Source organism: Dermacentor variabilis, chromosome 7 (assembly GCF_050947875.1).
Source record: "Dermacentor variabilis isolate Ectoservices chromosome 7, ASM5094787v1, whole genome shotgun sequence".
NCBI lineage: Eukaryota > Metazoa > Arthropoda > Arachnida > Ixodida > Ixodidae > Dermacentor > Dermacentor variabilis.
This window is the reverse complement of record NC_134574.1, coordinates 113933537-113959688: the sequence shown is the minus strand read 5'-3', so window position 1 is coordinate 113959688 and position 26152 is coordinate 113933537. Positions and strand designations below refer to the sequence as shown.

The 26152-nt window shown below is 43.3% G+C and overlaps 1 protein-coding gene across 2 annotated transcripts in view; it reads right to left on the bottom strand.

Moving 5' to 3' along the window:
* Positions 1 to 1056: 1056 nt before the first annotated feature.
* Positions 1057 to 26152, bottom strand: part of LOC142587786 (medium-chain acyl-CoA ligase ACSF2, mitochondrial-like) — a 37844-nt gene continuing 12748 nt past the window's right edge. The window contains exons 9-17 of one of the 2 annotated variants that reach the window (XM_075699053.1): positions 24172 to 24320; positions 18843 to 18934; positions 17137 to 17210; positions 15670 to 15777; positions 15357 to 15425; positions 10181 to 10332; positions 3452 to 3593; positions 2871 to 2981; positions 1057 to 1236 (exon numbers count right to left, since the gene is read on the bottom strand). In XM_075699053.1, coding sequence (XP_075555168.1) covers positions 1111 to 1236; positions 2871 to 2981; positions 3452 to 3593; positions 10181 to 10332; positions 15357 to 15425; positions 15670 to 15777; positions 17137 to 17210; positions 18843 to 18934; positions 24172 to 24320 — 1023 coding nt within the window. In that variant the 3' untranslated portion in view covers positions 1057 to 1110. The remainder of the gene's footprint in view (positions 1237 to 2870; positions 2982 to 3451; positions 3594 to 10180; positions 10333 to 15356; positions 15426 to 15669; positions 15778 to 17136; positions 17211 to 18842; positions 18935 to 24171; positions 24321 to 26152) is intronic. The other variant, XM_075699054.1, reaches the window with a different exon arrangement.

Genomic DNA, 26152 nt, shown 5'->3' with positions numbered 1-26152 from the left:
AGACATGCGAATTCTTTTGTTCCATGTAACTAACATTTCAATCGTACTGTTCACAATTATGAGAACGCTTGCTTGGGCGGCAGTGAACAGTAAATAATTGCATAATTTATTATTTCGCGATTCATGCACTATTTATCACTCCATCCAGCCTTACTACAGCTGCATGAAGCATGCAATGGCACGCAAACGCCTGCAGTAGAACACGCATTTTCTTTAGCCTGCAATGAAACCTTAAAGCTTGCTGTGCCTTAGCTGAAACATTCATTGCGTGTTTGCCCTTTTAGCAACACTTCACCCTGATTATTTGCCTTTGAACTGGCACAGTTAGGATGTGTTCCAATACTCACCGTAGATTGCAAAGTAGACAGCTAAGCAGACAGCGGCCATCTTAACTATCGTTCCAGTTCTCACTAATAAGATGTCAAAGTAGACAGCTTTGCAAAGACAGCATCAAAGTAAAAAATGATGCAGGGCTGCTTTAATTTCCTGTCCAAACAAGATGGCAGCTGAGCAGGGCCCTTGGAAACTCGACGAGAAGGTCGTATGCGCACAAGAAAACGTAGACACGTTTTCCTATGCCCTTAATGTAAGGCGCATCATGTTTTTGTGAATTCGCAGGCCTAAATACTAAATTTTTTTTTACTTGTGTAAGTGATAAATGACCCTTTAGCATGCTGCCTGGTGAGGATCGACGTACACGGTATACTAAATCCCTACAATAAAACATGATTGGTACATGCAGCGTTCTTCTTGCATTTACTTTTCTGGCAGTTTTGGTTTCCGAGTCCTGCAGAGTATCAGCCTATAGCTTAAACTGAAGTTCCTTGCAGCTTGATCTGTAGCACAAAGCCATGTACTATAATTTTTGTTGGTCAGATTTTATGATATTCGTGTGTGTGTTCCTGAGAAAATCATATGGTCGAGGTTCCACTGTATAAGCAATGGGTCAAAACAACAGCTTCACAACCTCATAAAACTTGCAGATGCTTTTGTAGCCTGGATCTCCATTTCATGCTGTTTGTGTAGTGCAGATACTAGATGAAAATCTTACTGTAGCATGTATTAGAAAACAATATATTGTAAGGCACAGATCACAGACATCCATTGGGCTCATCCTGCAAGACCGAGCTTCTCAGAGGCCAACAGTCGCATTCGAGCCTTCTGTGGTTTTCCAATTGGCGTCTTAGGAACATTGGCATCATAGATAAAGTAGCGAGGAATCTTGAAATGACTCAGCTGAAAAACAGAGAAAAAGAAAGCCATGAGAACCTTAACTTCATGTGATGTAATGTGATGTGATGTGTGACAAGGACTGGTCTACACAGTGGCACTAAAGCATCATTAGGTCACACAAGCTAGAGCCACAAATGAAACTGCTAATGACATGTTTCTCACAGACCTTCAGTCCTTTTGATTACATAAGGCACACAGGATGCACTGGGCTACTTCTGTAGCCGTAAGTTGTTTGACGGCAATAATAACTGTGCCCTGACTGTACTGAGCATTTGTTAACATAAAGTGCATATTACATAATACTTAATTTAATCAATAATTGTTGTGTGGCTACAGTTAGGCAGTTGAACCTATGATGACACCTCTCATGTAATTCTTGTCCCGTGCTACAAGGGAGCAGAACACTGATGCTTTGGCACTTGCATCAGTGCTCACTCAATTGACTGCAATGCTGCTACTCGTTGCGTAGCCCAAGGTATCAGCACTGCAGGCAACCGAGCGAACAGGCACTAGTGCCGAAACGTCACTATGTTCTGCACCCATGTGACCACACACTGCGTCATATCACAACACATACATTTCTTGGGATATGAAACCAAACTTGTTCATAGAAAAGCTATTATAGTAAATTATTTAGGGCTCTCTGAGGCTTGCAAGTATTTTAACACCTAAGTGCTTTTTAACAGTGTCCACCATCAACTTCCTGTAATGGACGTGACGTTGGTGCAAACATACAAGATATGCTCTAACAGGGATGGTGTCGCCATCTAGGAGCAGTGAAGCGAAGTGCTGCATCATGACACTAACAAGCACCGACAGTGAGCGCTTCGGTGGTTCTCAGCGCAGCGGAGGCTCCAACGCGGTGTAGCCTGTTGTAGGCCTTCTGCTGAGGCGATGATGCGATTTCCGCGCACGGTGTGTCCTTCGCATCTGATTATCCTGTGACACCTCGTCGCCTACGGGGTGCAGCTTTAACATGCATCAGCAGTGCTTACACGCCGCCTACTCCTTCACTTGCGATGACACCGAATAAGAAAACTGCTGCGCTAAGCGGTGCAGAATGGTAATGACATCAAAGGGAGAATCTCGCTTTGGTCCGGTGAAAGACACACCAGCGTGAAGCAGAATGTCTTTGCATGCTGCGAACTCTGCCACTTGCATTCCTGAAGCTAAGCGCATCCCAACGAAACTGGCTGCCCAATACACTACGGAGCCAGACCAAAATATTCGTACCTTCGCCGAAGCGACTCGCCAACCAGGATGCAGCGCGCCAAACAAGCCTGTAACATGGTCACCAGCCCACAAATTGTGCCTTTCGCTGCAGCAGCATGCGAGTTCGCGAAGTGATTTACTAACAACCTGTTCAGTTTTGCTTGTACGGCTTGCAAATGCCTCTAGTTTATGGCGGGTTTGCACAGTGCTCTGATGCGTGCAGTGAACAGCTTCTGTGAAGACGTGTTTCACTTTCGTGTTCTGCCAATTCATATGAAAGAGGGATCAACCATAATTTTTTCTAGGGTTTTGAGGTCAAGAAACTTCATTTAAAGAGAAAAAAAACATGACAAGAATGCCATGTCAGAGCTTCTTTAAACTGATAGTCCGTCCCCTACAATGAGGAGATTTTGTTTCGAACACACCTTGCCCTTGCAGTGCTCCTTGAGTTCTCCATCTGTGACCTTGGCATCAGGCTTGAGTACAATCCAAGCACACACCTCCTCACCTAACCGTCCGTCCGGCACACCAAGGATCTAATTGTACCAATACGAAAAAAAAAAGAAGAATGCTTCATCAATGCAAGCCATTTATTATGATACAAGTATATTCTTTGTCATCCCACTGTTACATTACAAATACACAAGCTAACCACTGACAGAAAGGCCATCACATTACAAAAATTTGCCTTGACAACCTACATTTGTCCATTTTCGGTGTAAAAGCACGTGCGAGTTTGCCACAACCCCTCAGCCTAGAAGAACCTTCTCACATGGCTTCATGGCTAGATGTGCTGCTTAGAGGAGGAACAAGGGACACGTTCAGGAGTGACAAGAAGACTGACAATGTGAAGCATGAACGCATACCTGCTTCTACGGAAAAAAATCAGTTCCAAGTTAGTGCTTCACTTAACGTGGGACCTAACCTGTCCCACGTTATGCCTTTAAGCAGTGAAGCTAGCCCCGATTTTTCACAAACGAGCCCCCGCCGCAGCGTTACTGCTCACGTGACACTCCTGGATGGCTGGATGAGTGTGAAACAGCTCCTCCACTTCAGTTGGGTACACCTTCTCTCCACCACGATTCACCACATCCTTGAGGCGGCTAATGATGGTTACAAAGCCATCGTCGTCCATTTCTCCAACGTCGCTGCACAGTTCGACAGGAAAGGAAGCAAATAGGCAAGTCAACACAGTGAATGCAAAAACAGGCTGCTCCAGAAGTGGCTCTTTGTGTGGCCCTCCTTAATTCTGTAACACCAAGCATACCAGGTCTTTAAGGTAAGAGTTCTAAGAGCCAGAAGCGAAGGTGTTTCAGCAAAGACAAAAGTAAATTGTGCACCCGCAGCTTTTTACCATTGTACAAAAAATACGCTGTTCCTCCCAGCGTGGAATGTATGAAGGGCTGTTTGCTAGAATACAATCCTTTGAGTACTAAACAGCCTAACTTCAATAATGTGGATATAATGAATCAGAGTTATAATGTATGAAATCTAAAACCTAGTTTACCATGCTTTCATTTCAATGAGTATTCCACTGCTATAACAAAACTTCAAATGCAGGATTTGATGTGGTACTGTCATAAAGCAAATTTTCCTTTGCATGTGGCTCAAAACACTATGCGAGCCATCATTAAAATGCCAAATTCTCACAAGAGTCATACTAAATGCATTCCGTTTAACATCTAAACCACTAGAAACAACAGAAAATGTGCACTGGTGCCACCAGAAATGTGCACTGGTGCCATCTATGAAAGGCAGACAAGGCACATCCCAGGCAAAGGTTTGGTCTGGCTTGGCTAGCGAAATTTTCATGCACAGCCCCGGCTATGGATTTGTTGGTGCCAAGTTTCGTTTGTTCTTTTATAAAAAACATCGGATATAACAAACAATATTTGGCTACAAATGTTGCTTTGCTATACAGAGGTTTAATTACTCCATATGACGCATCGCTGGCTGCACTGACATTGCTTGTTCATGATTTAGTGAGGACACTTAGTGTAAGCAAGTGCTCAGACCTAGCTTTTGACAGTGTCAAAGATTAGGGTAGAATGAACATTCTTAGTCTGCCAGTGTGAAAATTTACTGCTAGCTAGACAGAGAAAGCAATAAATGTGCCATGTGGCTCACACAGCAGTAGTTGAGCACATGCCTCCTAAGAACAGTTTTTACTTCTACCAATGCTTTACACTCCATATGTTCAATCAGCTTGAGCAGCCGTAAGGACGATGAGTGGTGCAATGTTAAGAGAATCCTCTGCACAGGTCCCGCAACGTTCACTAATTGGAGAGCCCATTGCCACACAAAAATGGAGAACCATCAGCTAGCGGGCCAGATGCTTCTAGAGGCGGTACCTCGCTGCAGAGAGATTATTACACCAGACGGCCCGCCAAGCAACGAGAGTTCTGCGAGTCAAAAGATTTATGGTCGACTTCCGCTAATTCGGCCATGATGAGACCGATGAAATGGATCAAGTTATCTGGTGGGTCAAATTAAACAAGATGCACGAAAAAAAAATTCCAAAACACACTGCTGCTTCACTTGGCAGTACTTTTCCAATTCTTATGTGTCCTGAATCATACAGAGGCCCACTTTCTATGTGTCCAACGCAGAAAACTGATGCAGAAGTGACATTAAGGCTCCTAATTGAAGTAGAAATCAAATGTGCACCTTATTTTCTAGCCAGAGAAATGAACAAGGGTCTGATATGCGTCGCACGATGGCGGCCGGGTTCCTGAAGTCAGCTTCACCACAATATGTATTATGCGGTGAAGGACACGAAGTTCTTGCCATCGCGTCCAACTGCACTGCTCAGGCAGGCAATTTTCGGCACCATTTTCTTTAAAAAAGAAAGGTGCTTGTTAGAAACTTATAAATAGCATAATCAGACATTATGGGCTATGGTTACTGCTTGAAAACCTTGCTCAGGCAAGCCGAAAATAGGCATTTTTTACGGGAGGTGGCGTGTGTCCAACGCATTCACTGTACCTTCACTGTAGACCAACGCATTCACTGTAGACAGGCACTGCTACTACAGGGGTTGATAGGGGTCGTCAGGCACATGCATGCTAACTGGTCAAGTTCGAATTATCCGGAGAAGGCCAATTTTAGCATCAAAATAACGAAAGTTGGGGCCCATGGAAATGCATGAGTGGTGGATGGAACCTTCATCAGAGATATAATTAATCGGAGTCGAATTAATGGAAGTCTACTGTATTGCAAAGTTCCTGTTTACAAAAACGTGAAGATGAAGGTTATGGAGTCTTTGGGTTGTAAGACTATACTAAATATAATCTGCATGCGCTTACGCAAGTCAAATGCTTGACTCTGCACTTTGTGTTCTCATGTGCATGCACTTGGCGATACACACTGTACACAAACCTGAAACAACTATATTGCTCTCGAAAAAGGAATAACGGAGGTCATCTTAAGCAGCGTCTAGCACACAACAGACGGCAAGGGAAATGCTGAAAAATGAGAGGCAGAAAGGAAAAAGAAAATGCTAAGTACCCCAAGCACATGGAATAAATCACCCCAGTGAACCGCACAGTTCAATATGCTAATGCAAAGCACAGAAACACCTTCAAATGCATCAGCCAATGAACAGAATGTGGGAGCGGTGGTACGGCGTTGAACATTCAAACATGCGTGGATTATCTTGCAGATTGTGCCGCTTATGACTGCCTCGCAAGGAACGAGCTACAGACTCCCTGCCTTGCCTGAATCATCCTTCATCATTCACTGTGACGTCACCGAGGAAAGCCTTTGGATACACCCCGGCAGGGGCACGGCACCTGACACCGGGCGTATAAAAGCGCCCCTGCATCGACCAGTCTTCAGTGGAAGCGGCGGTACGGCATTGAACATGTCGTTAAAACATGTGTGGATTATCTTGCAGGTTGGATATTACACTTCTGTATCACATTTTTGCTCAAATGATCCTTTTCTTTTAATACTGCCGCTCCCAGTGAAATTTTTTGAAATGCTCAGTGTGTTATGGGTCACGTCTTTCACTTATGCTATCCGGGGACGTTAAAACCAATCCGGGTCCAACAACAAAGGCGTTATTGCAGCAAATCCTGGACAAGCAGACACAGATGGAAGCTAGACTAGCTGGCATTGAACTAAAACTAGAATCTTTCTCCGAGCTGTGCGGTAAGTTAACTACCCTTGAAAGCACTGTTCAACATCTTCATCACACAGTCGACCAACACCAACAAAGACTGATTGAATTGGAAGACAGAGCACGAAGAAATATTCTGATTGTTTTCGGTGTTCCGGAGACCATTAACGAAACAAGACAGGATATTGAAGAAAAAGCGTTGAAGGGAATATTTTCTGATACTCTTCGCATCACTATTTCATCGGTGGAGCGCATTCACAGGATTGGTCATAGGAAAAAAAGAGGGACACAGACCAGTTATTATGAAGTTATATGACTATAATGAAAAAGCAGCCATATTCAAACAATGCAGCAAACTGAAAGGGACCAATTACAGTATCTCTCACGACTATTCTCGGGAAATGGTGCAAAAAAGGACATTGCTTTGGCTATCAGCGCAAGAAGAAAAGCACAATGGGGCAAAGATTAAGCTGGTCCGCGATAAACTTTTTATCGATCGTGCCGCTTATATGTGAGATTCGCAGTCTAACACGCGTGAGGCTTGTGAACAACCAAGATGGTGAATCGCTCCACCGGGACTGATGTGACCAGTGTGAAACCAGATTACTGAACGAAAATGCTCAAAGTAAAATACCTTGCCTCACGCTTTTAAATGTGAATTCTCGCAGTTTACTCAACAAAATTGTTAATTTTAGCTGGCTTATAGAAACTCACCACCCTTCTATTATTTGTGTGACCGAAACTTGGCTCAATAACTCAATCTTAGATGAAGAATTTGTAGCACCTGGTTATTGCGTCTTGAGAAAAGATAGATCGTTCGGTCGCGGTGGCGATGTGGCCTTATTTATTAAAGACGGCATCGACTTTTCTTTGCTACCCGAGCTTCCAGAAACAGAGTCAGTTTGGTGCAAAGTTAATATTTCCTTCTCAACGTTACTTATAGGTGTTATGTATCGTCCTCCAAATGCCGATTACAATGTGTTTCCTGCTCTGAATGATTATATCGCAGCACATAGATTAGATAACTACAAAATGGTCTTGTGCGGGGACTTCAATTTGCCATGCATAAATTGGGCTTCACTCGTATCGACTGGTCACAACAAGGTACAGTGTGACTTGCTCATTGACATGGTAGTTTCTTTCAATTTCTCACAAGTTGTCCACTCTCCTATGCGTGGTGACTCTTTGCTGGATCTTGTGCTTTTGAATGAGCAGTTGGTTAAATGTGGGTTCGAATGTGAAGTCGGTGATGGTCTGTCTGATCACAAAGCAGTCATTCTTAAATTGAATATTGCACCTGAACCCAAAAGACCAGAATACAGGATGATTACCGACTACACTGGTGCTGATGATGTCATGATACTTGGTGCTTTGGCATCACATTTTGATGATTTTTTTATTTAGTAGTGAACACTGGTAGTATTGACATGTTGGTCGAGCGATTTTATAAAGTTGTGCATGACTGTCTGTGTAACTTTGTGCCCAAGAAGTGTGTTAAAAGAAATCCCAAACATATCTGGTACAGCAGGGAAATTATCCAACTTATCCGTCGCATAAAGAGACTTCGCAAGCGATGTAAGTCACAACATATAAGTGATGGCGCGCTTCTAGTTTCCTTGAAAACGGCTCTACGAACCAAAATGCATGACGCCAGGAAATTTTATTATGCGAACACACTGACAACATTCATGAAAACCAACCCACACAAATTCTGGAAAACAATTACTCCGTCTGGTCGCTGTTCTTCATCTTTTGTTGTCAATGGTAAACCATGTTCTAAACCTCCTGTTATCTCTGAAGCTTTTAATAAATATTTTAAATCGGTATTTGACAGCAACAACGATACTGGGCCGATGTTTAGTCTAGTTACTGAATTGCCATCCTTCCCGAAGTTGGATATAAGTTATAACGGAGTTTTGAATCTTTTCTTGCAAATTGACACAACCAAAAGTGCTGGAGCCGATAATATACCTAACATGTTCTTAAAAAAGTATTCTAAGTGATCTGCCCGGTACTTGACTGTTATTTTCCACAAATCCCTCCAAACTGAGACCGTTCCACAAACCTGGAAAATAGCTGACGTAGTACCAGTATTTAAGTCTGGTAACAAACAAAGCCTCTCCAATGATAGACCAATTTCGTTAATATGCACTTGCTCCAAGGTATTGGAACACATTATTCATAAACATATTGTCTTGTACTTGTCTAACAATAATCTTCTGTCTAATAATCAGCATGGTTTTCGGGCTGGGTTTTCTACTCTCATGCAGTTACTTGAATTCACACACGACATTGCATCATGCCTAAATCATCGCGGTCAGATGGACGCCATTTTTACCGACTACTCAAAAGCATTCGATTTGGTTTTTCTTAGTAAGCTCATTACTAAACTTGGCGCCTTTTTCAAGGGAACTCACAGTGTCCGACTACTAGGCTGGATTAAGGACTACTTGCGATTAAGATCACAGTTTGTCATGTTTAATCACTCTCAATCAACGTCTGTCTATATAACATCTGGTGACCCGCAGGGATCAGTTCTAGGGCCACTTTTATTTCTCATTTACATTAATGACGTCTAGATAACTAATAACACGTTAGTTAAAATCCATTTATATGCAGATGACTGTGTTCTGTATTCAAATATAAATAATGCATGCAACCAGCTTACTCTAAATAATGTGTTTTCTTCTTTCTGTGATTGGAGCAACACATGGCAGATGAGGTTAAATTTTAGCAAAACTGTATCAATGACATTCACCAACAAGAAAAATCCTTTTCATTTTTCGTACACTAGCAGCACACATCAACTAACGCACGTGAGCGAGTTTAAGTACCTAGTTGTAACGCTCTGTTCAAACTTGAATTGGTCTAAGCATGTAGATTTAACTTGCTCCAAGGCACTCAGGAAACTCGGGTTCTTAAAACGTACATTAAAAGGTGCAACCAAAAACTGTAAGCTGACGGCATACAAATCTTTAGTAAGGCCTGTACTTGAATATGCATCGGCGGTCTGGTCGCCACACTTCGCCAAAGACATCATTAAACTTGAAAATGTGCAGAAAAAAGCAATACGATTTATATATAAGCATTATTACCGTCACTTCTCTCCCATAGTTCACGCCCGCATGTTATCACTTGACGCACTTGAACACAGACGCATATGTGATCGCATTATCCTACTTCACAAGATTATCAACAAGCATATTTATGTTGACGCCCCCTTTTCTTTCGGCAGTTTTTCAGCACATGTCACGCGCCGTTCCAACCCGCTTAACATCGTGCCATTTATGCCGTTTTTAGACAGCTTCAAATTTTCATTTTTTCCTTTCACAGTCGAATTGTGGAACTATTTAGATGGCACATTACGTGAAATGTCTGTTGATCATTTTGTACGAGAATTGCCAAATCATGTGTTTTCTTCATGATACTGTACTGTTTTCTCTGTAAATCTTTCCACTCGCATTTGTAATCATGCACTTTCCTAATATTGTTTATGTATAATCTTCTGTACCACTCCTGCAATGTCCCAATTCATGGGATAGCAGTATTTGTAAATAAAATAAATAAAATAATTGATGTTCTAGCACACTAGAGTACATTACAATTTGTCTTTACCCTGTCTTGTAAAAGCCATCAGGTGTCATGGCCTCCTTCGTCTTCTGTTCATCATTGTAGTAGCCAAGGAAGACATTGGGACCGCGGCCCCAGACTTCTCCTGGTGTGCCCACTGGCAGTTCTGCGCCCGTGGTGGGGTCGACTATTTTCACCTGGATAGAAACACAGCGTTGCTATTGCTTTGTACAACATTTCAAAACATGTTCTTTCAAACGAAACCCTCCAGTCGGTCACAAAACTGCATGAACTTTACAGAGAGTGTCATTTTTTTGCTTTACCTTGGCATGCTTGAAGCTGGTGTCTGACGGCACATCGGGTGCAGCACGACAAGTTTACAGAGCATTCTTTCCTGTGACTAACGCATCAATAAGTTAATTATAACTTCATTTTCCAACAGCCTGTCATCACAGGGAATCAGCAATCACTGGAATCAAATGTATCACTACTTTGTCATGCTCTTGAAGCCACAAGGATGACGACGTTCACCATTACTCTCCCTCGGGTGCTCACAACATGATGTTCAAAAACAGATTATCGTATGATTAATATAGTGTCAGATTGTCAACATAAGTTGAACGTAATTGGCAAACTTTTGTGATTCCTCCAGCTCTGAACTTATTTACTGCAACCACAGACACTTGCCAATTACTTCTAGCACCCCGAAACTCTCAAGAATTGCTGTTACACTATGCACACTATGCCATCTTTGTCCCACTGTACCAGGTATCTTTTTTTTTCCTCTTAACCTATACAGATTTTTAAAACATCATCTGTGGCATATAGCACAGTTATAGTACTTGAAATGGAATACTCTAAGAGGCAGGCATAACTAGCATGAAAAATTGAAATGCATAATTGACTAACATTTTAATTACTTACTTTACGGTGGATGTTGCAATATAAAAATTGAAGCCAGTGAGTTCACAAGGCCTATCCACTTGTAACGAATTCTCAAGATGGCACCAGTTTCAAGATACTCATTCCCAGAGTGTGCAACAAAATATGTTGGCATTCCAGTGCTTCAGTGCATAAATTGGCATCTTGCTTAAAAAGTATGTGGAACAACAGTGTATTCTGGCTCAACTTTGTTGTAATTACTGCCATCCTCACTCAAGCAAGCAAGCAAGCTCACTGCCTACAATTCATAAATTGCAACATAGGATGCCAAGCAATTAGTTAAAGACGTAATGATTTTCTTGTAGTTATTCAATCATGCATTTAGATTTACTGTGCAAATAATGTCTGCCTCTTCAAGCAATCCAGTTCGAGGGTTAGAACAGTGCTACCTGCGACAGGCAATTTTTTTTTAATTCTAATTGTTTAAAACGAAGCATCTGGCAGAATTGGTTGCCGTGCCCTCCGACAAACATGCTCAGATGTCGGCGCTCTCAGAGTCGGTGAAGTACACAAAACCACGCACAAATTGCCAAGCACAAGAAGCAATCCTGTAGTAGCCATGGGTTGGCATATTCATTCGCAAGCATATCGACTTGTACTCGCTCCACATTCACTTCACAGGCATGAGCATTAGTGAGTGATGAAGGTTGTGAGAGGATGTGGAAACTAATGGGAGTTAGCGCCAGTTAACGTAAGAACCAACTAAAATGAGTGGTAGTGGTTTTGAGTGGACGTGAGTATGCGTGCGATTGGGAGCAGACACGAGTGCGCGCCTAAGCAGGTGCCGGCAAGTGTGAATGGAAGTGACCATTAACATTAGTGAGTGCTGGTGAGCATGAGTGGGCGTGAGTGTTGGAACGCCGACGAGTGCGAGTGCATGTGAGTGTTAACGAGCACATAGCCTGTAAGAAATATTGGCAAGTGCGTATACCCGCTTATTTTTCCAATTTCTATGATTAAACATGTCCAGCACCCAACTACACATTGCTGCAGCTAAATGAAAACAATGGTGACAATATGACAACAATGGCATGATGGAAAGCACAGACAGGCAGACAAAGCAGAGCTAGTTTAGAGTAATGTGTGCCGCAGCAAGAAAAAAAAAATTGGCCCATGACTAATAAAAAGCTTTAAAATTAAAGTGCACTTACAGCCTTGAAAATTTTTTGTGGAAAGCATTACATCATGGGATGTTTTTGGGACCATCGTGTCCAGGCCTACTGTTGTAATCTGCATAGCAAGCAACCTTATGGTGATGCTATTATGAATTTGTTTTATGATCTAGCTCTATACGTTGTTCCCCAGTACTCGTCTATGGAACTGCACGTGTGTACTCTCAGATTGCCTTTTTTTTTTTTCTCCGCATTTCTTTTTTTGTTCACTATGCAGCAAGAAGCAGCAAGTGTCACCTAAAAGTTCCAACATTTTCTCTAACCTAAAGGAGCCCTGAAACACTTTTTGAACATAGTAAGAAAACATTGCCGATCTGTTATAGAGACTGCCCCTGAACGTGGGAGCCAAATACTACAGCACTGCATGCAGCAGGGAATGTACAATCTCAGGTCAAAAAACAGCGAAAGATTGCTTGCTCTCGCTTCCACAGTGTCATCATGCAGCATCATTGAAAGCAGCTGGACCAACCAGTGCTATTGGCTGATTTCGTGACCACGAGAGTATTCTCAGTAATACATAATCGCTAATATTAAGTTAAATAAATGAAAACTATACATGTCTGCGATTTCAAAAAGACAGAAAGATTATTTCATCTTATCACTGTGCGTAGCTGCATCAGCTGCGCATGGCCTCTGAGATGGCAGTGGTATGCTGTGTAGCGTAGTCTACCACGGCCGCCACGGGGTGCCCGCGAGAGCCCTTTTGCCGCCACGATGCTCAAGTTTTGGCCGGGGCTTTGCCCTCTTGGCTTATACGCTGTTTAGCTTCCAGCGCACTAGCGGAGATGAAAAGAGAGAGAAAGCTGGGTATCGGTGCGGTAACTCAGTTTATAGTTGAATGGCCCGAAAGATGTTTACGGCATGAGATTCGTAACATGACGTGCTTTAAATAGTGAGGCCATTCTACAATTTATTAGAAAAGTGTTTCAAGGCACCCCCTTTACCATAAAAAGTGTTTTAATCATGCTCTAAAAGTGCGAAGACAATAGTACATCTGTCAATGTAATGACATGCTAGCAAGGAACTGCGTCACTTCTGGCATTTGATCTGGTGTCTTCCTGGCTCAGGAGCCAGTACCTAAAAACACGTGTGGCCATGGCATTGACACAATAGTTGTTTTCAATGCAAGTTTTAGGTCATTGCAAGTCATATATACTGCAAAGTATATATTAATTTATTAAGTATAATGATTAATAAATTATAGTGGGTCTGTGCTTTCGGAATTCAAGGATGGGTCTACAAAAAAAAAATGAAAGACGGAAGTAATTCCAGCTGTGAGCATGTTTAGCTACGTCACCATGTTATCTATCACAGTGACCCGCTCTTTAATCCAGTCATCATAATTCGATACCACATTGTCCAGCTTGTGCAAGATAAAAAAAATCACCACACAAGCACTCCGTACAGATGGTCTACCAAGGAAGCTGAAATGTGCCACCCCGGTGTTTATCACTGGGTTAATCCCGACGGTTCATTAAATGGCGGCTTGGTAGGCTGCCAGATCCTCGATACGCAGTTGCTGCTTGTGCTCGACTGCACAAGCCTGTTGTTGTGCCCAGGCTGCAGCATCGACACGGCGCAGACGGGCTCATTCCCAGTTCTGCTCGCGGCATTGCTGGTCAAAAGCTGCCTACTCCTCAGGAGCACATATGACGCATGGCCTACCCATTTTGGAGCCAGAGAGGAACTGCAGCGCGTGCGCTCGGCTGCGACGGAGAGCAACGATGTGACTACTGGCACAGCTAATCCAGGCCATCTAGATAACACAAGACCTTTTCACTCTAATACATGACGTCAGGTTACCTGGCCCAACTGCCACAGAATCTAATGGGCAAGCTCCCGAGTAGGTAGCAGTGATTTTGACGTCACCACTTTCATCACGCCAGCCTTGTCAATGGAAATTTCGGGCCAAGTAGCATGACGTCATGGATCGGAGTAAACAGGCCTTGTGCTATCCAGGTGGTGTTGGCTAATTGTGCGCCTCTCTTTCTCTCTCTCTCTTTTTTTTTTTCGCGCATGCGAATGGGGTTGCGCCAGAGGAGTTTTCAGCGTACAGGCTACCGACGGACGAACGGATAGATGGACGAATCGGCTAGCCATATACAGCTTCATAGTAAAAGTACATAGCGGATGCACTGCACCAAGTAATTATGACAAGGTTATCAAACAACTTTCGCAACCTACACATCACAGACAGTGGGGCAATGAAACAGCGCTTCAGAACATGACAAAATGTGACAAAAGACACATACAAGAGGTTGTGTGATGTCACGGGCTAGGGAGCATAGCTTAGAAGCGGCAACAGCCATACCACAGCTGCGACAGCTGCTTGCAGTCAGCAGCAGCAAACGACCAGCACATACAGCAGCATGCAACGGACTACCTTTATTCTTCCATACACCAACGTTGCCCACCCAAGCAGCACCTAGGTGGTGCTAGTAGCTGGTTACATGTGTGTTGCTCCTTTTGTTCGGTCTCAAAAGTGTTGTGTCTTCGCTCAAGTATGTACCAACGGGCACACATTGGCAATCTGTTAAAACAGTGAAAAACTGCTGCCGATTACTGCTTGACCTCTTTAACCTCACTGCTAGTTTACAACAGCCTTGTGCATCATAACATGATGCACTGAGAGGTGCAGGCTGTACTGCATTCATTTATGTTCAGTAAAGGGGCAATGACCTCACACTCCTCCATACCTCTAAGTGTGCACAGTGAGAGGCGAAAGATGACGGCGTACTTGCCAACCTGTAAACATTAAAAACCACAGACATGACACAGAGGGGAAGGGGGAACAGCACACATTTTTCTAAAAGCTTGCCCTGAGCATGCCTTTTCAGAAATACTATACACACAAACTTGGACAAACTTGGTCCAATGTGTTAAACTTTCTTGCAAGCAGAGCCCTTTTATCGCATAAAACTTGACACATTTGTAAAATCATATAACAAGCCCAAGTAATTCATAAACTTTATAGAAAATTTGAGGCAGTAAGCAGGTATGCAAGGGGAAGGAGTTTCAAGCACGGACGGACAACAGACAGCACCGACCCAGAGTACAGCAAACAGCTGTTCACAGTCGATTAACAAGGCAGAGAGGAACGTACTGACATGCAGACAGATGAAGCAGAAGAGGCAACCATGTGCACCACGAGCATGAGCAGAAGCGCAAAGGAGACACTGGAAAAGAATGAACATATGCACTCAGTGACCATGCAGTGAAATCAAAAAGCAGGCGCAGCACAAATCAGCACCAGATGTCCGTAATGGCTGCTGTATAAGTGCTTTACCTGAACAGATCACTCAGAAAGTCATTATAGAAGGCACTCCTTTCCCATCACTGCTAGGCCCCTCACAGTTTGTTTTTATTAGCAAGACGCATGTGGCTGGCACCTATATTTGGGTAGAAGGGAGACAACCTCACCTCCAGGCCGGCCAGCGGTCGACCGACAGTGTTTAGCTGCTTGTCATCAGGGTCGTCGTTGCTCATCACAATGGCCGCCGTGGTCAGCTCGGACGTGCCATAGCCCACCTGAATGATGGTCGCAGGAGTGTTCAAACAACCCCAGTATTTCGGATTGCAGTAGGATGGGTTAACGATACCCAAGTTTCCATCGCTTAAAAAAGTGCATGTTGTGTCGAAGGCATCAGAGTAGCGAAGTTTGTGCCAGTATCTCTCCTTACTAACTGGTTCGTTGATCGACTTCAACATCCAAGAGCAACACCTGGACTATGAAGAGTGATGTAGTAGTGGGGTTCTGGATTCACTTTGGCTGTGTGGGCACTTTTAACATGTGTTTGTATCTAAGTATGCAGAAACTTTTGTGTTCAAGCTTCCATCGGGACATAATTGCAAAGATGTAGAATCGAACTTGCTACTTCACGCACAGCACCAATTACCAAGTGGTACTGTCAGTGCACATTTAACTGTAGTGCACAATACGTACATGCGTCTGGCAACTTGAGTCAACAGAAACAGGCTATGTAAAACAAAACACCAATGTTTTTTGGTAACAAGATAAAGTGAAACAGCGGTGTGCTGCATTATGAAGATTCATAACTGAAAACTTGCAAGCTTTGCGTAGGCAATTCATTCAAAAGCTTTAGCGTAATTAAGAAACATTCCAGTAATGCAAGCTTAATCATCTTGAAAAAAGAATAATTTCTTCACAACATTTTAGCGCTCTCATCGTTCAACATATATTCATGAACGCCACATGAAAAGCTGTTTAAAACCTGCTCATGTAATCATACATTAAGTTTTCAACATCTTTATAGGAAACTTACATTTAACATTCCTTTGTGAATGCCACATGAAAAGCTGCTTAAAAACCTCCCCATGTAATCATTCAATAAGTTTTCAATACCATTGTAGGAAACTTGATAGACTGATGCTGGCATTTAGTTTTTTACTTTTTTCCTTCAAGTATGGTGAAACATTAGCGATTAACCGACTAGCAAGTACATTAGAGAAACAGCACAGTAGTTGCAGCATCTGTGGCATGTTTCCAAAGATGTGCAGATCACTCCCACCAAAATAGAAATTCTTTGAAGGCATAGAAGTTACACTTACTTCAGAAGCTGTTACCAGGAGCAGGAATGCTCAGTGAGGCATTCTCAGTCAAATAGTAGTTACACACAGTTTGGGTCATGAATTACGGTCTGCAGTAGAAGTATAAAGATTGCTGAATGGTGTGGCTATTTCTCTGCCACCAAGATCTCATTATTTGTGGTTATGAACAGGGACGATATACAGTTGCAGCATCCTCAGACATTCAACTGCAAGCCAGACTACTCTGATAATGCAACACAATAACTTTTCAGTTTACACACAAGGATGGACACCAAAAGCAAGTGTCCATTTAGCATCAATAAAACTTTCCGTACTCACTCTCAAGTTCACATTGAGCTTTTCCCGGACCAGGCTACGTATCGCAGGGGTGACGACAGTTCCACCGGACTCCCCTGCAGAAGCTCACCCCAGTTAACACAAGTGCACAAAATAATTGCAATGATAGGTCGATGACCCATGGTGCCAGAATCATTAAGCCTTGATAGATATGCCAGACAGGATTCATTGCTTCTAGAATAACATAATAGTCACTGTACTCACACAAGAGCAAAAAATGTGCAGTCATCTCTGGTTTTTATCACACACTCAGGAACAGTGATGAAGTCATGTTTTTGCCACTATTTGTGATATGACCTGTGACATCATGAGCTAGATAAAGCAACAAGAAGGTTTCAATGGTGGCCAATTGATAACGCATTCTTTTGGTTTATTGCATTGCTCTAGCGCTGCAAAACAAAGCACAATGCAAAAATATGGCACCATTTTGTCACTGTTCCTTGTGTTGTTTCGTTTCATTTATACAGCACAGTAAACCAAATGGCGCATGTTAATGGCGAAGTTGCATCCAGTGAGACAATGAATTGAACTCCCATATCATCACATTTTAAAAGAAAGCTCGGCAATTTTCTGAAACTACTCTTTGAACATATAACAACCTCTAATTACACACACAGTATGTACTACAGTTGATAAATTTGCCATAGCAACACCCACGACTGAATGTTATCTGATTGCTATCTGATTGTTATCTGGGTGTTATCTGAATGTTATATCTGATTTATTTTATTGTTGCCATGACAACAAGACAACACAGTACGAAACAACAAAACCCCATTAACTGAAAGTTGTAAAAACTGGAAAAAATAACATAATACAGACGGAGTTTTGAGATAAGCAAAATCACAAAAATAGAAGTTTGCTAGCCGCCGATAGATCGCACAGAGCCTTTACAAAAAGTGACAGTCACTTTAGCATACGCTAAAAGGATGAAGGCGAAAGTCTGCACGCTCACGATCCATTACATTACTTGACATTTTCATTCGAATGCGTTGTTACTTCCTATAACTTGTTTTCTCCCACCAAAGGTAGTGGGTTTGAGTGCCTTAATTAACTCTATGTTAATTAACTGCGCTTTAATTCACTTTGCCGCAATTAACACCAAAGGTCGTGAGTTCGACTCCCACCAAAGGTCGAGGGTTCGACCCCCAATTTTGGTGTCATAGTACCAGACGGTCAAATTTTTGTCCCATGAGCAGTCCAAGACTTTCGCCTTAAAGTAGCCACAGTAACCGCCAACTTAAATTTTTTGCACCATAGTTGATAAACTTGCTGAAGCAACACCTACAACTGTATGTTCCAAGATATACAAAAAACTTCATAGCTAATTCATTTATTTGTTGCCATGACAAGACAATATGTAATTTTCTTGAGCAGCTTATAAGCCCAAGGAATCTGCAACAGCTAGTGCAATAAATATAAAATAAAAATACGCAAAATAATCCAATGACTGATTCTTATCTCGTTCACAATGAATCAGAAACCTGTAAGGGTCACAAAGCGTCGATTTTTCACCCTTCGCCCTTTTGGTTTGGTCAGTGGCTGCAATTATATGGCCACTCATCATGAACTCCATCTCTAATGTTTTTTTTTTTGTGCAATCCTCAACTACGAAAAAAAAAAACACATTTCTGATATTATCATGCACTATATGACGCCTTAATTTCCTAGTATCCAGTTAAGCTGACCTCGTTGGAGAGATGAGATGTCAAACTGTTTCCTCAAAGGAGAGTTGATGATGTCCAAAAACATGGTAGGTGAACCACATAGCTCAGTGCATCTGAAATAAAAAAAAATAATTCAACATATATATGCAGTAACTACGTGAAACAACTGCAAGACAAAAGATGGAATAGACATGTAAGCAAAAGAAAAAAAAACATTATGGGGTTTTACGCGTCAAAAGCACCATCTGATTATGAGGCACGCTGTAATGGGGGACTCTGGAAATTTAGACCACCTGGGGTTCTTTAATGTGCACCTAAGTCTAAGTACAAAGGTGTTTTCGCATTTCACCCCTATCAAAATGCGGCCGCCATGGCCGGGATTCGATCCTACGGCCTCATGCTCAGCAGCCCAACACCATAGCCAGTAAGCAACAATAGCGGGTAAGCAGAAGAAAGAGAATTTTATTAACTAATGAGTCATCTAACTAACGAGTCAACTAACTAACGAGGCATTACATCAGTCAAACAAAGATAAGTGGGAGCCTAAAGAAAGGAAACGAACAAGCCCCATGAAAACAAGTTATCTTATTTGCCATTAAAGTGTCTGACGGCATCAAGAAAACACTGAGTGGAGCATTCAGTTTTATTTTATTTGCTCTGAAAGACAAGGGCAGGGCACGCTGCAGCTCAGCTCCAAAGTTGCGGCAAGAGCACCCACTGCATTTGCACAGGTGTAGGTATTCTGGCTATGAATATAACGTGAGAGAAAACAGTAGTTGACCTAAAAGGCAAGCAAAAGAAATTATTACAACTATACATCGGGAAGTGAAGATATCTAATGCAACCATCGCCATAGCCTTAAGATAATAGAATGTTCTTGCACAGCATGACATGTGATGCACATCCGCACAGCCTGATGTTCTCATGCGTTGGTGCCCACGTGGGACCACGGCGATCACCACTGCACTGCACTGGAATGCTCTAACAGGACTGTGGTGCAGTGCACTGAGTGCACTGTTGCACTCAAACTGCAACAATGTAAAGCCTGCTCTTGATCGAAGCCAGAGAAAGTGTGACCAAGTCGAATGTGCAGCTGCTCGCCAGAGCAATCAGAGGGCAGCACAGGAAACACATCAGCGCTTTTTCTGTTGTAAACAAACAGGGGGCACAGGCGCCAGGACACCACCCTGGCAGACGCCACGCCAACAACGGAAGCTGCAGAAGCCACGTGACCAGACTTCCGCCAGATCTCAGTCATGCTCACCGATCGAGTGCCTCCGAGCGCTCTTAGCATGGCGCTCTGAAAGAACTGGTCGAATGTGTTCTGAGCACTCAATTTTGACCAGCTGAAAATAGCATGCGCCACCAGAGTGCTCTAGAGCACTTGAAAACGAACAGCTCGAATATGTCATTAATTCCAGCTGCGTTTACGTGGATGTGCCCATATGCGCACGCATCGCGGGAGTGGATACTCCATCCACTCCTGCCCGCCTTGAACTGTGATGTCCTTGAAGACACGGGCTCACTACTGCGCCCACTTCATCAGTCTTCTCTCCGTTGTATTCGTACGGTAGCTTTCTGGTAAAGCTGAGTTGCCTTGTGGTTGAGTTATCACAAAATTGGAGGAAAATCTCCCATTACATTTGGAGCATAGCTTCAAATGCACTGCAAGATGCTTTCCCATCAGTTGTTCACAATGTGAGAGATCGAGCTAGTTGGTATTTCTTGACCAAACTTAGCACGCAGAAACCAGACACAAAAGAGATAAGACAAGCACTGTCATTTCACTTGTGCTAGTGTTATCCCTTCAGAGTCCACGGTTTCTGCACACTCAATAAGCTTGTTCAGTTGTTGACACATGCGCAGAACAGCCTGTATTATATTCGTGCACATACAGTTACCATTGACAAAAAACAAGAGCGAGGTCTAACAGACTCCTCTCTCACAGGGAAACGGAGGTCTGGTGGTTTGTAAGAGCGGTGGATCTTTGGAAAGTGTGCAGACCAGGGGGCCTCAAACTTGACTGATATTAATTTCCCAAAGCAAGACTGGGGATTGTTAGAGAAGCCGTGGGGAACCGTAAATAATTTTGACCATGTGCGGCACATGCACGAAAGGGAGGGTAAATCACCCTTTCCTTTTTTTGCCTTTTTTCTCAGCAAGAATGCGGTTGCTGTGACCGAGAATCAAACAATGCAACCTTGCACTCACAGGCAGAATGCAACAGCCACTCAGGGCATCAAGCCTGTCATGCACTGAGCCACAAAAATTTTGTACATCGTCCAAGGAGTCAGACTATGGCATACCTGACATTCTGAAGGCCAAGATAATTTCCCAAAATAAGTCAACCTACCCTCCGTTTCGTATGTAGCAGGCAATGCCACGAAGGCCAGAGACAGTTTGCTCACTGCTTGCATTCGCAACCAAGAAATAGTGCATCACATATCAATGAAAGACACAAGTATGTAATTTGGTGTAACATTAATGCTATCTTCGGCTGGTTGTTTCTGAGCACTCTGGAGCGCTCTCGCGAGCGGCGTTGTCTTCGGCTGGTAGAAAGAGGGTGCGCGCCATGCATTCGGGTGGTTCTTCTCGATTGCTCTCCTCTATCTTGGAGCGCTCTGAGGCGCTCCGAGCCCTGTCGTCGGAGCGGACATCGAGATTGAAACGTCATCGCAGCGCCGCGTCGCTGCTGTTGGCGACGGCCCACCGTAACCCTGGCAACCTAGGCCACTGCATGCTGGCGTCTCGACGAACGTTCGTCCCGCCATCACGTCCGCCGGTTTTTCCGGCAGCGCCGGGAGCTTTGGATAGGCGAAACATCGGACGTTGGCAGTAGTCACGTGGTTTCGCATCAGCAATTTCCTCTTCCGAGAGCGAGTCGCATGTTTGCGTTGCGTGCTTGTCTCCTACCTTTGAGCTCGGGAAACGACCGATCTACCCGACTCTGCTTCGGGGCATACAGGTGACCAGTCGAAGATACCATAAGTCTCACACTTCTGACTCACAGAACATGATGTAGTTATTACATGGAAGGCATCATAAGTCTGAACTTATTCATTACCGAATGAGAGGAGTTACCCAGTCCTGTGACCAGTGGCCACAGTGCACTCCTTGCAATCACAACCAAAGCGTAGCGCGCCACATACTGTAAGTACAAGGATGTACAATTAATATGTGATTTGATGTAATCTTTTGTCCACAAGTATAGTAGTTCTAATACATACAAGGTAGTTATTCTGAAGAAAGTTTCGCAGATCAAGAACAAGTGCACTGCAGAGTGTGTGGAGTGAGACCTCTGTAAGCAAACTACAGTAATATATGTACCTTGTTACAACAAAATTGACGCAGGAGCCAGAATAATTTGGTTATATCCATTACTTTGTTATATCCATTATTGCATGTACCGAACTATGAATCTCCATGGGGATTTCATAAGAAAATTCACTTACTTCGTTAGGTCCACTATTTCATTATATCCCATTTCATTATAACGAGGTTTGACAGTATTTGCGTAGCTTCCACAGTGTTGCCTGTTAAGAATGAAATGGAGCCATATTTTCCGGTGTATAAGTCGCGCTTTTTCTGAATTTTTTGTTGGTGCATTTTATAGAAAGGTGCGAGTTATATACTCTTCCCTCCCCCCAGGAGAAACTGCCATCAAAATTGGATTGGATGCTATGGCCATGCAAAGCGTGCTGCGTTGACCTCCTCCGACAGTTGCCAAGGGTTGTGTGCGCCCTATGGAGGTAACGGGTTCTCCTTGTGATAATCGAGTTGCCGAGCGCCATGCAAGAAGGACGCAGCAGCAACGCAAGTGGTGGCAGGCCAACTGCAAGTCGACCAACTCCGAAGTCGCCGTATCTGCAGATCGCTTTCAAGGTACAGCGCGCAATGCTGCGCAAACTACGCATTTGCAACCAGAGTACAAGCCACCCCCCCTTCCTTCCGTGCTGCCTTCCCGCTTTCCTCCCTTGTGAGTGTTTCGGCTCACTGTCACACGCTTTCACTCGCACATGACAGCATACAGTGAGCAGGGACGATATTATCGCCCTTGGACTACTTCAGGTGGAACATCGCAGCAACCACAACAGCAAATATTCGCCTGGAGTGTCCACACCTTCGCTTGCGCATGACCCACGTTCACGAAGTGAAATGTCACTGTATTTTTTTTTAATTGCTTACGGAATGAACAGGTGCATCTTATACACCAGTGCGACTTATATGAGCCTTTTCTTCTTTTTTTTTTTTGGAGAAACTGCCATTTTGAGAGGGGTGTGACTTACACAAAGGTGCGGCTTATAGACTGGAAAATAGTACAGGAAAAGGGTGGGCGGCCAATACATCTCAGAGGCTGCACAAAAAGTTGTACGGGGCGAATTTTTTTCTATTCCTAGTGCAGACAGTGCAACTTTTTCACCAACAGAATTTACACTTTCTTCAAGCAATCGACCTTCACCCCAACCCTTGTCCCATCCACTACGGGAAGAGGAGCCTGTTGAAGCACTGCCAAGGATAACTGCTGCCGCATGGGGTCATGAGCGCTCTTAAGAAAACATTGGCACCCGACTGAGAGGTTCCATTTCATGGTTCTCCAATATATCCTGCACAAGTCTTTATCTTCCAGATACTGCTACAGCGGGCTGTCCAATTGTGCATTGCAATCTTAACAGATCACTGTTTCTTGCTTTATTTTGTTTTCTACAGCTGGTCCTACAGAAACACGACTATCATAGGTGGTAAGCAGACTGAAAAGCATGTGCAAAGCAGCAGGATGTCTTGGCCATCAGAAGACATCAGTTGTTTTTATTGCTAGGTCGTCTAACAGAGTGACACAAAGTAGTTATCTAGTCAACGACTAATTCCACAGTAAGCGCTAGTTGTCTCAGTAACGCTTAGATAAATGATACAAGCAGTTAAGCTCCCCTACCTGCTTGAAATGATGCAGAGTATTAAACATTAAAACCTAATATTTTTATTCCTTGCCACTAACCTATGCAAAGCTGCAAAATCAAGCAGCAAAAAAATTTCAACGGACATGTCCCCTTAAATTACTATCACTAAACCAGTGGGTTGAATAACCCACTGGTTTTGTGATTAGGCCTCCAAACAAGTGCACAGCTGTCTAAGTAATTTTGTCACCTCAAGCACATGTGTACAATCAAGCAACGTTGTACAAGAACCTGACGGGGCCCACGACCAAGTATTTGACCCAGCATCGTTGCACTTGGTGGAACGTCTTACTGATTAACTGGCTGCATGTGCACTTAAACGGAACTTTGTGACTGAGCAGCTAAACGGAGAACACGATTATGTTTTGTAAAGACATTTCAGAAAGACCCTGCTTCACCTGTGCTCCTGGATGGCCTTCAGGACAGCACCAGCGTCATATGCAGGTGCTGGCACGACAGCCTTGACACCCAGCACAAGTGGGCGAGCCAGCACGACACTCAGGCCATACACGTGGAAGAAGGGCAGTGGGTTGCACATCACTGTGGCCTGCAGTGACGGGCATGCCCGACAGAACAGTGACATTCTTTTTACATCAAAGGTTCGCCTTATATATTTGGAGGGGCCACATGGAACCAATTGCAACAAGTAGATGTCTGAAAACGAGCCCAAGCAGAGGTGTACAGTGTGAAGCAGGTAACAAAATAGCAACAGACAAACACGTCCTCTCCCCTGCTTCATGCAATACACCTCTGCGAGAATGGATTACTAACGAGCCCCATCTGCCACCCTCCTAGGCCCAGCAAGCAGCATTGCATCTCGGGAAAATAGCATGTTGTTTTAGATGTTGCCAACCTGCCAGGTTGTAAAATCTTACCATGTCATCATGTTCGAACCAATGACAGCTAATGAAATGAGACAAGTGCTCCCTGCATATGTAACCACAAGAAGTTGAAAAATTTTAGCCACCATCACACCACAGAAGGACCCTACTTGTCCAACATGCAAGATGTACAAACTAGGGATGAAAGTGACATACACCTTTGCCTGCAAGTACAGTACCATCTGCATTCATGGTGACTGCTTCTGAAATCCAACGACACACATCCAGTGTTGCCAACTTTTTTTCGAGCATGTCACGAAACGAAGACAAAGTTGCAAAATATTAGCAGAATTTTGCTGCAAGTTTGCTAAAGTTCTCGCTAAAACTGTCGAACGTATTTTAAATAATGTATGCATTTCGGCAATATGAAAGGGGGAAATTGTCATCCACCCAAGTGTAGCACAAAGCTACTAAAGAAACCCAGATGGACTTCCTTTGCAGCTTCTTGCTACAGGCAGGTGGATGATAACTTCCCCCTTTCATGAACCTTCATGCACCTCGCGAGCTTCCATAGAACTGATCTGCAACACTATAATAGAGGAAAACATGATGTAATGCATCGACCAAAATGTTTCACATTTGTCTAGTGTCCATGCAGGTGAGGAATGAATGAAGACTTTGCCAGCAGTGTGTAAGGCACCTTTACTGCACTAACATGCAAAACAACAAATGATGACGGCTGAACTTCTGCATTTACCTGCAGATTGTAGGGTTACAAATGCGGCACAGTTCAATGAACACACGTAACCCAATCGTCCTAGCACAAAAATACAAATACAGCACTTGCAAAAGAAATAAATTTTGTGACATACCTCGCTAATCTTATGACAGGTCATGTCGTGAACACGAAGACCAATCATCCACCAATCAAATGTATTTAGTGATATTGCAGCACCCTCACAGTTAAGAGCCATTCTGATGGGTTTTATAAAGAAAAAAAAAGTTTGCGAGTAAAATGTGAGGCCTCTTACATTTTGATGCACTTAACCACACCGTATGACCTCCATTATGGGAATGAGGTTCAATGGTGAATATTTCGACAACCTACGGTTTGCAGATGACATTGTTCTGTGGAGTAACACTGGAGATATTTCAACAAATGATTGAGGACTTTGAGAAAGTGCAAGAATGAAGCTGAAGATTAATACGCAAAAGGAAACAAGTATTCATGATTGACAGTTAGCCTATAGAGTCTGTGCAGGAGTATGTTTATCTAGGCCAATTACTCACGGGGGACTCTGATCATGAGAAGGAAACTTACAGAAGAATAAAAATGGGTTGGAGCAAAAAGGCAGGCATAACCCAATCCTGAATGGGAGCTTACTACGTTCACTGAAAATAAAACTGTACAATCATTGCATTCTACCAGTGCCAATATATGGGGCAGTAACTTGGAGGTTAACAAAGAAACTTGAGAATAAGTAAGGACTACGCAAAGAGCGATACAAGGAAAAATGTTGGGTGTAACATTAAGAAACACAAAGAGAGCAGGTAGATC